Genomic DNA, 14,282 nt, shown 5'->3' on the forward strand with positions numbered 1-14,282 from the left:
AACCCAGCAAGGCCTACCTGTTTAGTTCTTCTTTGGTCCCCTGGAGCAGGACCCCTTTCTTGTAGTGTCTCTGCCTGGCCTTACTATCAGGATAATGCTGGCCTACTAGAATGAATTAAAAACAGTTTCCTTCTCTTCAACATTTTGGAAAAATATGAGAAGGATTGGTGTAGTTCTTTAAATGTTTGGTAAAATTCACCTGTGAAGCCAAGAGGTCCAGAGATTATCTTTGTTGTGAGATTTTTTATTATGACGACCTGCAATCAGACAAGGTAAGTCAGAGCATTTTTTCACGGCCAGCTCCAACACAGAGTGATGGGGTTAGAGGAGAGTATATTTTTAGCTTTTATGACCTGCCTTGGGGAGAAAAAAATGTTCCCGGACCAAACTGAAGGTTGAGCTGCCATTTCTCTTGGCCCCATAACAAGATGCAGAAGAAGTGGGGAGGAAGAAAGTTTTAATTTCTGTAACCAGTTACAGAGAGAAGGCCTAGAAATTATTGCCAGACCAACTCAAAATAACAAAGTTTTCCAGAGCTTCTATACCTTCTAAGCTATATGTCTATGTGTAAGTGTGCATTCATCTAAAGACATAAGTGATTAACGTCTTTTAATCTATAGCTAAGGTCTGAGTCCTGAAGACCTTCTTCTGGAGCCTCAGTAAGTTTACTGAATCTAAATGGATCTAGGTGCTGGGGTGATTACCTTTATCTTGCCTCCCGCTAAATCATAAAGATTTGGGGAGTTCCTTTAGACACCGATAAACTTTTTTGTGGAGGCCTGGGGAGTTTCTTCAGACCCCCAATAAAACTTGTTAAATCCTAAAAGGGTCCTATTAACAATTCCTTCATTATCTTGTCATGCTTCAAGGCCCAGGAAAAGACTAGGCAAAAACTCTTGGTGAGCTCTTTGTTACACTCCAGCCTTTGTATAAGGGCACTGGCTCAATCATCTTTTAATGTTTAACCTTGTTACTCAGTCAGTGCTGGGACAGTTGTAATGGAGGCCTGCATTAGTGAGACCTAGCCTGCCACAAAAGGAGCATATGAAAGGAGGGCAGGAGAAGGTCAGAGAGAGAGAGAGAGACAGAAATTCTGTTTTCTGAGGCCTGCTTCTGAGGCCAATATTGTAACAAAAGGCTGTCCTTCACGTTTATTGCTCTGACACTTTCCTGAAGTTGCTTCAGGGATCAAAGACAGATGGCCGAATACCTAGCTACTTATGAAATAACAAGGCTGTGGGAGTTCTGAGCCAAGAACCATGGACAAAAATAAATGTATATATATCATACTCTTCATATAGTCACAGGGATGTTGAGCATCTTTTCATGTGCTTATTGGACATTTATATATCTTCTTCGTTTTTTTTTTTGGGGGGGGGACAGAATCTCTCTCTGTCACTCAGGCTGGAGTACAGTGGCATGACCTCGGCTCACTGAAACCTCCGCCTCCCAGGCTCAAGCGATTCTCGTGCCTCAGCCTCCTGAGCAGCTGGAGCTACAAGCATACACCACCTTGCCCAGCTAATTTTTTTGTATTTTTTGTAGAGATGGGCTTTCATTATGTTGGCCAGGCTGGTCTCAAACTCACGGCCTCAAAGGATCTGCCCTCTTCAGCCTCCCAAAGTGCTGGGATTATAGGTGTGAGCCACCACACCCTACCTTATATAACTTCGTTGGAGAAATGTCTATTCAAGTTCTTGGCCCATTTTGTAAATCAGGTTGTTTGTTTCTTCTTGTTGAGTTTTAGAGGTTCTCTAGATGTTCTTTTTTTTTTTTTTTTTTTTTTTTTTTTTTAGTGATGGGGTCTCACTCTGTCACCCAGGCTGGAGTGCAGTGGTGGAATTATAGCTCACTGCAGCCTCAAAGTGAGTAGCTGGGATTATAGGCATGAGCCAGTGTGCCCAGCTGCTCTGGGTATTAATCCCTTTTCAGAGATATGATTCACAAATATTTTCTCCAGGTCTACGGATGGGTTACCTTTCCACACTGCTGATAGTGTCTTTTGATGTACAAAATGTTTAACTTTCATAAAGCACAACTTGACTATTTTTTCTTTTGTTGCCTGTCCCTTTTGTGTCATATTCAGGAAATCACTGCCAAATCCAATGGCATGAATTTTTTGCTCTATGTTTTCTTCTTTGCTATGGTCTAAATGCTTGTGTGCCCCCAAAATTCGTATGTTGAAATCTTAACCTCCAAGTTGATGGTATTAGGAGGAAAAGCCTTTTGGAGTTGATTACATCATGAGAGTGAAACCCCCTTGATTGAGATACAAGCCCTTATAAAAGAAACCCCAGAGAAGTAGTTTGTCCCTTCCACCATGTGAGGACACAATGAGTAGGCAGTAAGTGGACCCTTCCCAGACATTGAATAACACTTTAATCTTAGACTTCCCAGCTTCAAGAACTGTGGTAAATAAATTTCTATTATGTATAGCTACCTAGTTTGTATTGATTTATTATAGCCTAAATGGATTAAGGTAGTCTTTGTGTCTACCTTTCTGCCAAGACTATACTGTTTTGGTTATTATAGCTTTGAAATAAGTTTTGACAGCAGGGAGTCTGAGCACTCCAAATACATTCTTTTTCAAGATTGTTTTGGCCATTTGGGGGTCCTTTGAAATGTTATGAATTTTAGTATGGATTTTTCTATTTCTGCAAAACATGTCATTGAAATTTTGAAAAGGATTACATTAAATCTGTAGATTGCTTTGGGTAGTATTAACATCTTACCAGTATTGAGTCTTCCAATTCATAATCATAGGATGTCTTTCCATTTATTTATGTCTTAATTTATTTCAGCAAAATTTTGCAGCTTTCATTGTACAAGTTTTTCATCACATTGAATAATTCCCAAATATTTTATTATTTTCAATGATGTAAATGAAATTCTTTTCATAATTTCCTTTGTATTGTTTATTGTTAGTGTATAGGATTACAACTGATTTTTATGTTAATTTTATACCTGAAACTTTGCTGAAATTATTTATTCTTCCTAAAAGTATTTTGTGTGGAATCTTCAGGGTTTTTTGCAAGTAAGATCAGATCATATGTGGGGACAGTTTTACTTCTTTCTTTCCAATTTGGATCCCCTTTATTTATTTTTCTTGACTAATTGCTCTAACTAGGACTTCCAGTACTATGCTGAATAGAAGTGGTGAAAGCTGGCATCCTTGCCTTGATCCTGATCTGAAAGAAAAAGCCTTCAGGTATTTCACCATTATGTGTGATGTTAGCTATGGGCTTGTCATAATTGGCCTTTATTACGTTGAAGTAGTTTCCTTTTATTCCTAGTTTTTTGAGAGTTTTTTTTTTTAATCATGAAAGGGTGTTGAATTTTCTGAAATGCTTTTTCTGCATCAATTGAAATGATTGTGTTTTTTGGTCCTTCCATTGTGTTAGTAGAATGTATTACATCAATCAATTGTTATATTTTGAGCCATCCTTGAATTCCAGGAATAAATCCTGCTTGGTTATGTTACTAGTACTTTCTTGAAGATTTTGCATCAATGTTCATAAGGGATATTACTCTGTAGTTTTATTTTCTTGTAGTTTCTCTGTCTGGATATGGTACCAGGGTAATGCTGGCTTCATATAATGAGTTAGAAAGTGTCTCCTTCTCTTCAATAGTTTGAAAAATTTTTGAGAAGAATTTATATTAGTTATTCTTTAAATATTTGGCAAAATTCACCTATGAAGACAGGAGGTCGAGGGATTTTCTTTATTGAAAGATTGTTTTGATTTAATTTCCTTGCTAGCTATAGGTCTATTCAGATTTTTAAATTTATTTCTTTATAATATAATCTTTATAAGTTTTGTGTTTCTCAAAATCTGTCCATTTCATAAGGTTATTTCATTTGTGTGCAATTTTTTATAGTTCTTTCTTCTAATTATTTTTATTTCTGTAGAATTGGTAATAATATACTAACTTCCATTTCTGATTTTAATAATTTGAGTTTTCCCTCTTTTTCATTCTTAGTCCATTTATGTCTGTCAATTTTTTTTTTTTTTTTTGAGATGGAGTCTCGCTGTCACACAGCCTAGAGTGCAATGGCATAATCTCAGTTCACTGCAACCTCTGCCTCCCGGGTTCAAGTGATTGTCCAGCCTTAGCCTCCCGAGTAGCTGGGACTACAGGTGTGTGCCTCCACACCTGGCTAATTTTAGTATTTTTGGTAAAGATGGCATTTCGCCATGTTGGCCAGGCTGGTTTCAAACTCCTGGCCTCAAGTGATCTGCCCACCTTGGCCTCCCAGGGTGCTAGGATTACATGCATGAGCCACTGCACCTGGCTCTGTCAATTTTTTTTTAATATTTTCAAAGAACTAACTTGGTTTCATTGATTTTTTCTATTGTTTTCTCTATCTCTCTTTTGTATATCTCTGCTCCAATTTTTATTATTTTCTGACTTCTGCTAGCTTTGAGTTTATTTTGTTGTTTCTCAGTTCATTAAATTGTAAAATTGCATTTTTTATTTGAGATCTTTCTTGTTTGCTAATTTAAGTATTTATAGCTCTACATTTCCTCCTGAGCACTACTTTCACTGTACCCCATAAGTTTTGGTATGTTGTGTTTTCATTTTTATTCAATTCTAAGTGTTTTCACACTTCCCTTTTGATTAATTCTTTGATCCACTTATTAAAAGTGTGTTGCATATGGACACATATAGGGGAACAACACACTGGGGACTTTCAGAGGGTGGAGGGTGAGAGAAGAAAGAAGATCAGGAAAAATAACTAATGAGTACTAGGTGTAATATCTAGCTAATGAAATAATCTGTTCAACAAACCCCAATAACACAAATTTACTTGTGTATCAAACTTGAACTTGTACCCTTGAACTTAAAATAAAAGGTTTCTTAAGAGTATTGCTTAATTTACACAATTTTGTGAATTTTTTAGTTTTACTTGTTATTGACTTCATGAGGAAACTATGCATATTTTCTATCCTATAACATCTATTGAGACTTAGTTTGTGGCCTAACATATGGTCTATCTTGGAAAATGTTCCATTTACAGTTAAGAAGAATGTGTATGCTGCTGTTATTTGGTGGAATGTTCTATATATGTCTGTTGTATCTAGTTGGTTTATTGTGTTGTTTAAATCCTCTGTTTATTTACTTGTCTTCTGTCTGGTTTTATCCATGGGGGTTGGAGGAGGAGGGTATTATTGAAATCTCCAACTATTACTGTAGAACTGTTTGTTTTTCTGTTTGGTTTTGCTTATGTTTTTTATTGTCATTAGGTGAGTAAATGTTTATAATTGTTATACCTTCTTGATGTATTAAAACAATATACATTGCCCTTCTTTGTCTCTTGTGTGTAATTTTTTTTTTAATTTAAAGTCTATTTCATCTGATATTAGTATACCAACCCCTGTTCTCTTTTGGTTACCATTTGCATGAAATTTATTTTTCCATTCTTTTACTATCAATCTATTTTTGTCTTTGGGTCTAAAATAAGTCTCTTGTAGACAGTGTACAGTTGGATCATTTTTTAAAACTTTATTCTGACAATCTCTACCTTTTGATTGGAGAGTTTAATCCATTCACTTACTTCTGTCATTTGCTGTTTGTTTACTATATGCATTATAGCTTTTTGTATTTCGTCTTCTGCATTACTGTCTTGTTTTGTGTTTACTTGGTTGTTTTATAGTGAACACTTTAATTTGCTTCTTATTCCTTTTTGTGTATATTCTATAGCTATATTTTTCTGGTTACCATGGGGATTACATTTAACACCCTAAAGTTATAACACTCTAATTTGAATTTATACCAATTTAACTTCAGTAACATACAAACATTCTGCTTCTTTACAATTCTGTCCTATCTGGTTCAATTATTCATGTCACAAAATTACAATTTCATACATTGTATGTCCAAACACAAAAACCATAATTTTAAAAATGCATCAGTTTCTTTATGTAAAAAACAAAATATAGAGTCACAAACCAAAGCTAAAATAATACTAGTTTTTAGGCTAAAAATCTAAATATTTTTAGTTTTAGACTAAAAATATATTCGTCTTTTAAATAATGTAGAAAATAAAAAGTGGATTTACAAACTGTTGTTACTACAATACTAGATTTTAGAATTGCTCACATATTTACCTTTATTGAGATCTTTATTTCTTCATATGGCTTTAAGTTACTATGGAGTGTCCTTTCATTTCAACCTGTAGGACTTCCTTTAGCATTTGTAGGGCATCTTGTAAGGTAGGTCTAAGAGTAACAAACTCCTTCAGCTTTTGTTTTTCTGGGAAAGTCTTAATTGCACCTTCACTTTGAAAGATGGTTTTGCCTAATACAGGATTCTTGGTTAACAGGCTTTTTTTAATTTTAGCATTTTGAATATATTATCAGTCTAATGCCTTCTGACATCCAAAGTTTCCAATAAAAAATCTGCTGATAATCTTATTAAGAATCCCTTGAATATGGTGAGTTGCTTCTCTCTTGCTGCTTTCAAGATTCTCTGTTTGTCTTTGACTTTTTAAGTTTGATTAGAATGTATCTCAGTATGGGTCTCTTTGAGTTCATTCTAGTTGAAATTTGTTGAGCTTCTTTGATGTTTATAGTCATGCCTTTCACCAAATTTGGGGAGTTTTTGGTCATAATTTCTTATTCTCTCTGCCTCTTTCTCTCTCTTCTCCTTCTGAGACTCTCTCAATGCATATGTTGGTCTGCTTGATGGTGTCTCACATGTTCCTTAGGCTCTGTTCATTTTTCTTGAATTTTTTTAAATGTTCCTCAAACTCAATAATTTTCATTGCACTGATTCTTTTTGCTATCTGCTCAAATATGTCTTTGAATCCTGCTAGTGGATTTTTTTATTTCCATTGTTGTACTTTTCAGCTCTAGATTTTCCATTGGTTTCCTTTTTGGTTTTCTATTTATTTACTGATATTTTCATTTTGTCTATTCCTCATTTTCTTGACTTTCTCTACGTCATCCTTTAATTCTTTGAGCATATTTAAGGAAGTAATTTTAAAGTCTTTGTCTAATAGGTTACCATCTGGTCTTTCTCAGGAAGAGTTTCTGTTGGTATATTAATTTATTTTTTGAATGGGTCAGACTTTCCCATTTCTTTGTATGTCTTGTGTTTTTTTGTTGAAAACTGAATATCTGAATCTAATATTGTGATAACTCTGGTAATCAGATTCTTCCCCACCCGAGGAATTGCTGTTTTTGTTTTGTTTAATTTTTTATTGTTGTAGGCTATCTATCTTCAGAGTTAGCCTAAGGAATAAACTTAAGGTCTTCTCAGGTTCTTTCTGAGCCTGTGACTTCCCTACATATGCATACTGACTTTTTAATTTTCCTCATACATGTGGTTGCTTGAATGTCCTAGTCTTTAATGTCTGGATCCTAAAAAGAAAAAAGAAAAAAAATACGATGTGGAAAGTAGGGAAGGAGCTGACTTTTTAAATACACTGGAAGCTGCTTCAGCCCAAGAAGAAATGACTTACAACGATAAGGGGTGTTGTGTGTGTGTGTGTGTGTATGTGTGCAACAATAGCTGCTGGCCAATGTGTCTGCACTTCTGTGATCAGAAGCAGCAATCATCAATCAAAACACAGATCCATAACATTTGGAAAACTTGGTTCTTATTGCCCATCCTAGTTAACTGCAAGCTGCTCCAGGAACATGTGCACAGTGGCCTCCTATGAGGGTTGTGGGTGGGTATGAGTATCTGCAACTGGGTTAAGAGCTGAAATTGACCAAAAATTAACTGCAACTTATCATCTAAGACTTCCCCTGAATATTGCAAGGATTCAATAGATTTCAGAGTTTCAAAATAGATACGTTAGACAGATTCTGCCAGTGCATTTTTTGTCTAGGTAGGAAGACATATTCCTGCTCATCCTACTCTGCCATCTTCCAGAATCCTCTTCAAATTGACTTTATCACATTTTCTGAATGAAGTTACCACTTGGGCACTTATGGCTTCCAGGTCCATATTCAAGACAGGATAGCTCTCTTGAATTTCAGATTCTTATATCTATTTCTTACTCAGTTTTATGATGTTAAGCTCTGTGCCGCAATTTCTTTATCTGTAAACAGAAATCCAAATCCTCCCATCAGATTATTTTGATGACAAATGATTTAAAGCTTGCAAAGTGCCTGGCACCATCATTAGTACTTAATAAACATTTGTTTACCAAGAATTGTCCTAATCAATGCTTATACATCTTCTATATTTAAGTTCCTCAAACCCAAAGTGAGAGTCTAACTCTATGTTTTTATTAAAAAAAGTAAATTCTTATGGTCAGTGAACTAGTCCATCTCTTCTGGCCTCTCCATATCATGGTGTTATGTATAGGATAAGTATGCAGGAAATGAAAACCTTTGGATTTATTTTTAAAGAGAGAATCACAAACAGAATTATATCAACAGCAATATACACTTTGGCAGATTTTGTCTTACTATAAAATGTAAGCATGTGATTTGTAAATTTCAGTCTACGTACAGGAAACCTCAATAATCTGGAAAGGTGCTTCGTAGCTTCTACGAGAGGTGGGAAAAACATACAGACGACACACACATACACAGACATACACATTCACACACACAGTACCTTGGAAAACTCATTATCGCTTTTGTGTGTATCACATATCACTTTTGTGTGTTTTATAAGCTGAAATCCCTTGGATATTTTATTTGAATCAAAAGTTCCATTGGTGAGAAAAATAAAACTTTGGAAACCACGACAATAAAATTTGAATCTACTCATGTACAAGACTATCTTCACTTTTCTGAAGTGAGTATGATGGAATTATTTGCACTGAATTCTGGAGAGATATTAAAAATATTTTGAGAGGGAGACAGAAAGAGAGATCACATACACATAATTTTATTATAGTATATTGTTATAACTGTTCTGTTTTATTATTAATTATGGTGCCTAATTTAAAAATTAAACTTTATTGTAGATATTTCTGTTTAGAAAAAAAACATAGTATGTATAGGATTCGGTACTATCTGTGGTTTCAGTCACCCACTGGGGGTCTTAGAACGTACCCCTGTGGATAAGGGGGAACTACTGTATATACTCCTCTCTTGCAACGCACTAAGACAGAGCAGGTATAAAATGTGAGCACTTGGGCCAGCTTGCTGTGGACAATTTCACTACATTTAAAACTACCTTAGGTTTCTGAGATACACCTACTTAACTGTAGCTATGATAAAGAAGGATTTAATATTCAGTAATGGTACATACTTGTTATCTCCTACCTAGGGAAATTCATAGATATCCCTTTTTACCTTATTATGAATTATTATGAAATATGTTATTATTTATATCAGAACAAAGAAATAATGCAAATTTCCCATTTCCTTCACTCAATTATGACTAAGAATGCATCATAAGCACAATGAATACATCATTACATCACCTTCTAAATCTAAAAAAAGTTTATTTAACCAACATAACCATATTGAATAAAATCAGCTTGGGAGAAAATTAGTTGCTTGCTAAATCATGGAAAACAACAATATCTTTTTGAACAATATATCCAACAGAATGTTGTAGAGTTCAATGCGAACTTCAGTCCAGGTCAACGTCCCTTGGCTTATGCTCTCTCATAAACTCTCGTGGAAGTAACGCCTTTCATGACGCATTCCTAGACACAAAAAACAATTCTTGGTCAATCACTGGGATTAAACCATGGATTTATTTATTGTCTCTCTGAATGTTGGGAATAAAACAATATTCACTCCAAAGATATTCATTTCTGGACTTCTATATATGTACCCATATATTGTAATAAGATAGGGAGATATAAAGACCAGGAAAATACAAGTTTTCCCCTCCAGGTACCTTAAAATCTGTATGGTGACTGAGAAACATAAGCAGAGATAGGTAATACAATGTGGTGGAGGTACCACTGGAGACAGCCTTAGGATGCCTGGAAGCAGGCAGAGAATGCTTCCTAGAAGACAGCATGCCTTTGTTGAACTCAAAAGCATGAAGGGCAAATGCCACAGTGGAAGCATAATTCCAATAAAATCCTCTTTTTGTTTTAGGTAATCAAAAGGAAAATCTGTTTCCTTAAGTGGAATAGTGATCATGAGATAACCTAGCAGTAAGATCCAGAATTAAGTAGCTAGAAGATACTCACCACCACCAGTTTATCATCCTCTCGTTTTCTCTTTATGGTGGTTGATTTTCCATCCCATTTCTGCACATGTACCAGGACACCCCCATCTAAGGTTATGGTGCTCTGTAGGCATAAGAAAATGTAATGACAATGTGCATAGGGAGGCAGAAAAAAATTTAAAATAGAGTGCCTTTGTTCAAAGGAATATTTTGAGGTCATTAGTAATTCTAAATGACAAGAATATATTGCAACAAGATAAAAAATGAGTCTCAAAAACAACAACATAACCACTTATGGATACGTTATGTCCAGAGTGTTATACAAATTACATAATTGGAAAAATACTGTGAAGGAATATGAAAAAGAAATTTACATTGAGATGGTAGTATGAGTGGTTTTTCTATTTCTTTCTTCCATTTTTATAAACATTCTCTTACATTGTTATAGTATTTTAATTCACTTGAAATACTCTATGTATTGTATGACTCAAATAAATTATGTTAATAATTTTTTTGTTAATTTGGAGACACGCCAGGTGTGGTGGCTCACAACTGTAATTCCAGCATTTAGGGAGGCCAAGGCAGGAGGATTGCTTGAGGCCAGGAGTTCGAGACCAGCCTGGGCAACATAGTAAAACTCTGTCTCTACAAAAAAATTAAGAAATTAGCTGGGTGTGATGGCACACAGCTGTATTACCAGCTACTCAGGAGGCTGAAGTGGGAGAAACACTTGAACCCAGGAATTTGAGGATGCAGTGAGCTATGATTGTGCCATGTCACCGCAGCCTGTTTGACAGAGTGAGACCCTGTCTCTAAAAATAATAATACTTTTTTAACATGAGGACAACTTAATAAAATGGGGAAAAATTCACCAACTCTATATCTAAGGAAACACAGTTTAGATGTAGGAGTTCAGGGATCTTTGGCTTATGATAAAATAGTGTTCCTCCTTTTATCATAAAATGATTTCTTATAGCAGTGATGATTTAGAAACCAGGCATGTACTCTGTGCCACTTCCTTATTTCTCACCTTGACTTTCCTGTCATCTGCAGTGACTTCGTCAAATTCCTGGCCCAGTATGAAGGAAATCTCAGTATTTTTAAAGGTACTTTCAGATTTAATGGTGATCACATCCCCATTCACACTGATGATCATGTTAGGTTTGGCCATGCCAGCCACTTTCCTGGTGGCAAAGCCCACTCCTACAGTTAGGAAAAGAAAATAGTCAGATTCACATTTTCTCTCACGTACTTATCCAAGTCAGAGAATGTGTGTGTGCCCACAGGTGCATGTGCAGGAGGAAAAAGACACAGAGAGTTTCTTAAAGGCCTAATTTAAACAGCTCCTGCAGATAAAATCAGGCCAATACTTAAAAAAAAAAAAGAAAACCCACAAAGAAAACAAAAACACAACCTCTGAGAAACAATAGGTGTAGGCCTATTCTTTAAACTTCCCTTTCTCTGGTCGGGATACAACTTCTCAGGAGACCCATTGTTTATTTTCAACAAAAATATGTATAAAGGTTAAGTTGTTGGGAAGGTATATATTTAAAATGTTAGCCACTATTATTTTTCTCTCTTAATAAAATACTTGAGGCTACTTGACCATTCCATCTTAGATACTCAATATTACATTTAAGAAGGCACAAAGACAGAATTTTCAACAGAATTTTGGGGGTTAATGTAGAGTTATTTAGTTAAAGGTTCGTCTGTTTTGAGTGTACAAAAGTCACATTTCATAGCATTTGTTGCCAAGTCTACTTTTCTGTGCTTCTTTCTCAAATTACTCCACCATGAAAGGAAGATTTTCATGAATTTCTACAAAAGGCAAAATGTTTCCTACATTTATAACATTTTAGAATGGTGATATCATTGCTAATAATTTATAGGGGATATTTGAAAGGGACGAGTCATCAAATTGTGAAAACTTTAACATTTAATAAATCACTATTTCTTAGTTTAAAATAGGTTAGAAGCCAATACTTTGATTTCCAATCACCTAAGTTGTGAACTTTTCTTTCTTAAAAAGGGGAATATATTTTCTTGTGCAAGGTATGGAATGAATAATTTACAGCCTAACATAGCAGTAACTTGCTGACACTGTGTATGTCATGCAGAGTTTATGACAGTCATAGATTTGCTGAATTTTTTAAACATGTGCATGTAAATCTAAGCTCTTTCTTTGACTAAAGGCAACCAAAGGTTAGAAATTGGGAAGAACTGGGAGAGATATATGGCGCAAAATAAGTAATGCTGAGGCTCCGATTTGGCTGTCTGTCTGAAAAATGGCCACAGGTGTGTCTTCAAGTCCTGGCTCAGTTACAAAATATAACATTAAATGTATGAAGTGAGTCCACTTCGTGAATGCAGGCAAAACTGAGTGTGATTCTAGAATGACTGACCTTGGGAAAAACCAGTCTCCATTTGCTTGATTTTGCTTTTATTTGATGATGAAGACAATACCTGCCCACTCATCCTCAATTACAGCAGCTAATTTCATGCAGAAGGTGTTTTATTGACTTTAATTATAATCAGTCCTTTATAATTTAAAAACACAGTGTTATTAGAAAATATAAATATTAAAAGTATAACATTTTTCTAAAAATAAATAGTTAAATGGCCCCAAATCCTGGCTTTTCTGCATCAGTGCATATTAATTAGTTTATTGAATCACTCTAGTTTATTCTAGAAAGTCTTTCTCATGCTGAAGTCACCAATTTCCCTAGCATCTAAAAACAAGAAACATAGTTACAGACAAGCAAAAAATATATATACTGTATAATTTACAGGAGGGTTAAGTGTTTTGCGATTTAATGATTACATTCTAAACCCTAAGGTTGCATAAAATTCCTCCCCAGTTTGCTAACCCCAGTTCTGACTTTATTGGACTGTCATGCATGGAGTTGAGGGAGAAAGGTTTTCAAAGTAGAAGCTGCCTGAGTGAGAAGTTGTCTTTTCTGCTTTACCTCCATAGTTATCTGAGAGACATTCATCCAATGACATGCTGACAAAGTTAACAGCGTCTAAAAAATTAAAAACCTCTACTATCAAAGAAGAGGTATGTTATATACGTAACATTCTCCTTTTAAATTGGTTGATAATTCTATGGCATCCTATGTCATTTCTAGTCAAAGGAAGTATTTAAGCCGTTTAAGAAACATATTTTCTGAAATTAAAATTTTTGTCTATCATAAAACAACCACATATTTTAATAGATTAACATTGAGACAAGAAAATAATTGGCTAACATACGGTTACTGAAAAAGAACCTTGCATTAAAGGAACTAGAGTGCTTTCAGTTTGAAATGAAAATTATTGCATACTAACTTTTTTCCAAGTTATTGCTTAATTTACATGCAAAAGGGGATGAAAGAGAAACAGGCAAAGAGCTAAGTAAACCAAGGATACCCAAGTTTTGCAAATAAAGTCAAATCTTATCATTTCTAAAGACGAGAAACATTCCATTTAGACACCTTTTTATATTGCTACACCTTTAGGAAACATTAGTTGTAGCTTTGGTTCAGAATTTCTCTAGAAACAAATGATTATCACTTGCTATGTGTGCAGCCTCTCTATAGAAAGCAGCATTTTTCATTTCTGGCCAGGGCTTCCAGACATTGCTATAAACACAGCTGTAAACTCTTTTTCCCAAAAGAAAATATTATAAATCCAGTCATTCCACAACGCATTTCCTTACCTACTTCTTTCATATAATCATCAAAGTTTTCACTGGAGACAAGTTTCCAGGTACCTACAAAAGCATCACACATTTTGTGAGTTTTCTAGGATTATTCTTCAAGGTGAGAAGGAAGCTGCAGTTTTCAGGAGGGTGCTGTGACCCTCTTGAGTCCAGATAACTTCCTTTTAAAGATGCTCAGAACATGTGATCTTAGGAATGACCAATTGGGAATGAGATCCAATCATTTCCTTCATTACCGGCCTCTGCATTTTTTTCTCTGAGTCATGTTTTTAATAGAAATTTCTCAACTTTGGTTCTCCCTGGCAAATAGTCACTGGACTTAGAGTACAAATTATTTTTAAACCACTAACAGGATATTTTAAACATTCCTGTTTTGACAGCTTAATGCTCAGTGCACTGAATTTCCCCCTATTATTCCTATACATATTTATCCCAGTGTAGAGAGGGGAAATTATTTTGAGATAAACTTCGACCTTATTTTGTGTGTGTG

At 35.0% G+C, this 14,282-nt stretch overlaps 1 protein-coding gene across 1 annotated transcript; it reads right to left on the reverse strand.

The window, feature by feature from the left end:
• Positions 1 to 9,389: 9,389 nt before the first annotated feature.
• FABP4 (fatty acid binding protein 4) lies at positions 9,390 to 13,938 on the reverse strand. The gene is made up of 4 exons (XM_519830.8): positions 13,790 to 13,938; positions 11,123 to 11,295; positions 10,115 to 10,216; positions 9,390 to 9,616 (listed from the first exon to the last, which is right to left on the reverse strand). Exons 1-4 carry the CDS (start codon positions 13,860 to 13,862, stop codon positions 9,566 to 9,568), a joined length of 399 nt encoding a protein of 132 aa, XP_519830.1. The 5' UTR covers positions 13,863 to 13,938; the 3' UTR covers positions 9,390 to 9,565.
• Positions 13,939 to 14,282: the final 344 nt, after the last annotated feature.

This window comes from Pan troglodytes, chromosome 7 (genome assembly GCF_028858775.2).
Source record: "Pan troglodytes isolate AG18354 chromosome 7, NHGRI_mPanTro3-v2.0_pri, whole genome shotgun sequence".
In the NCBI taxonomy this organism is placed as follows: Eukaryota; Metazoa; Chordata; class Mammalia; order Primates; family Hominidae; genus Pan; species Pan troglodytes.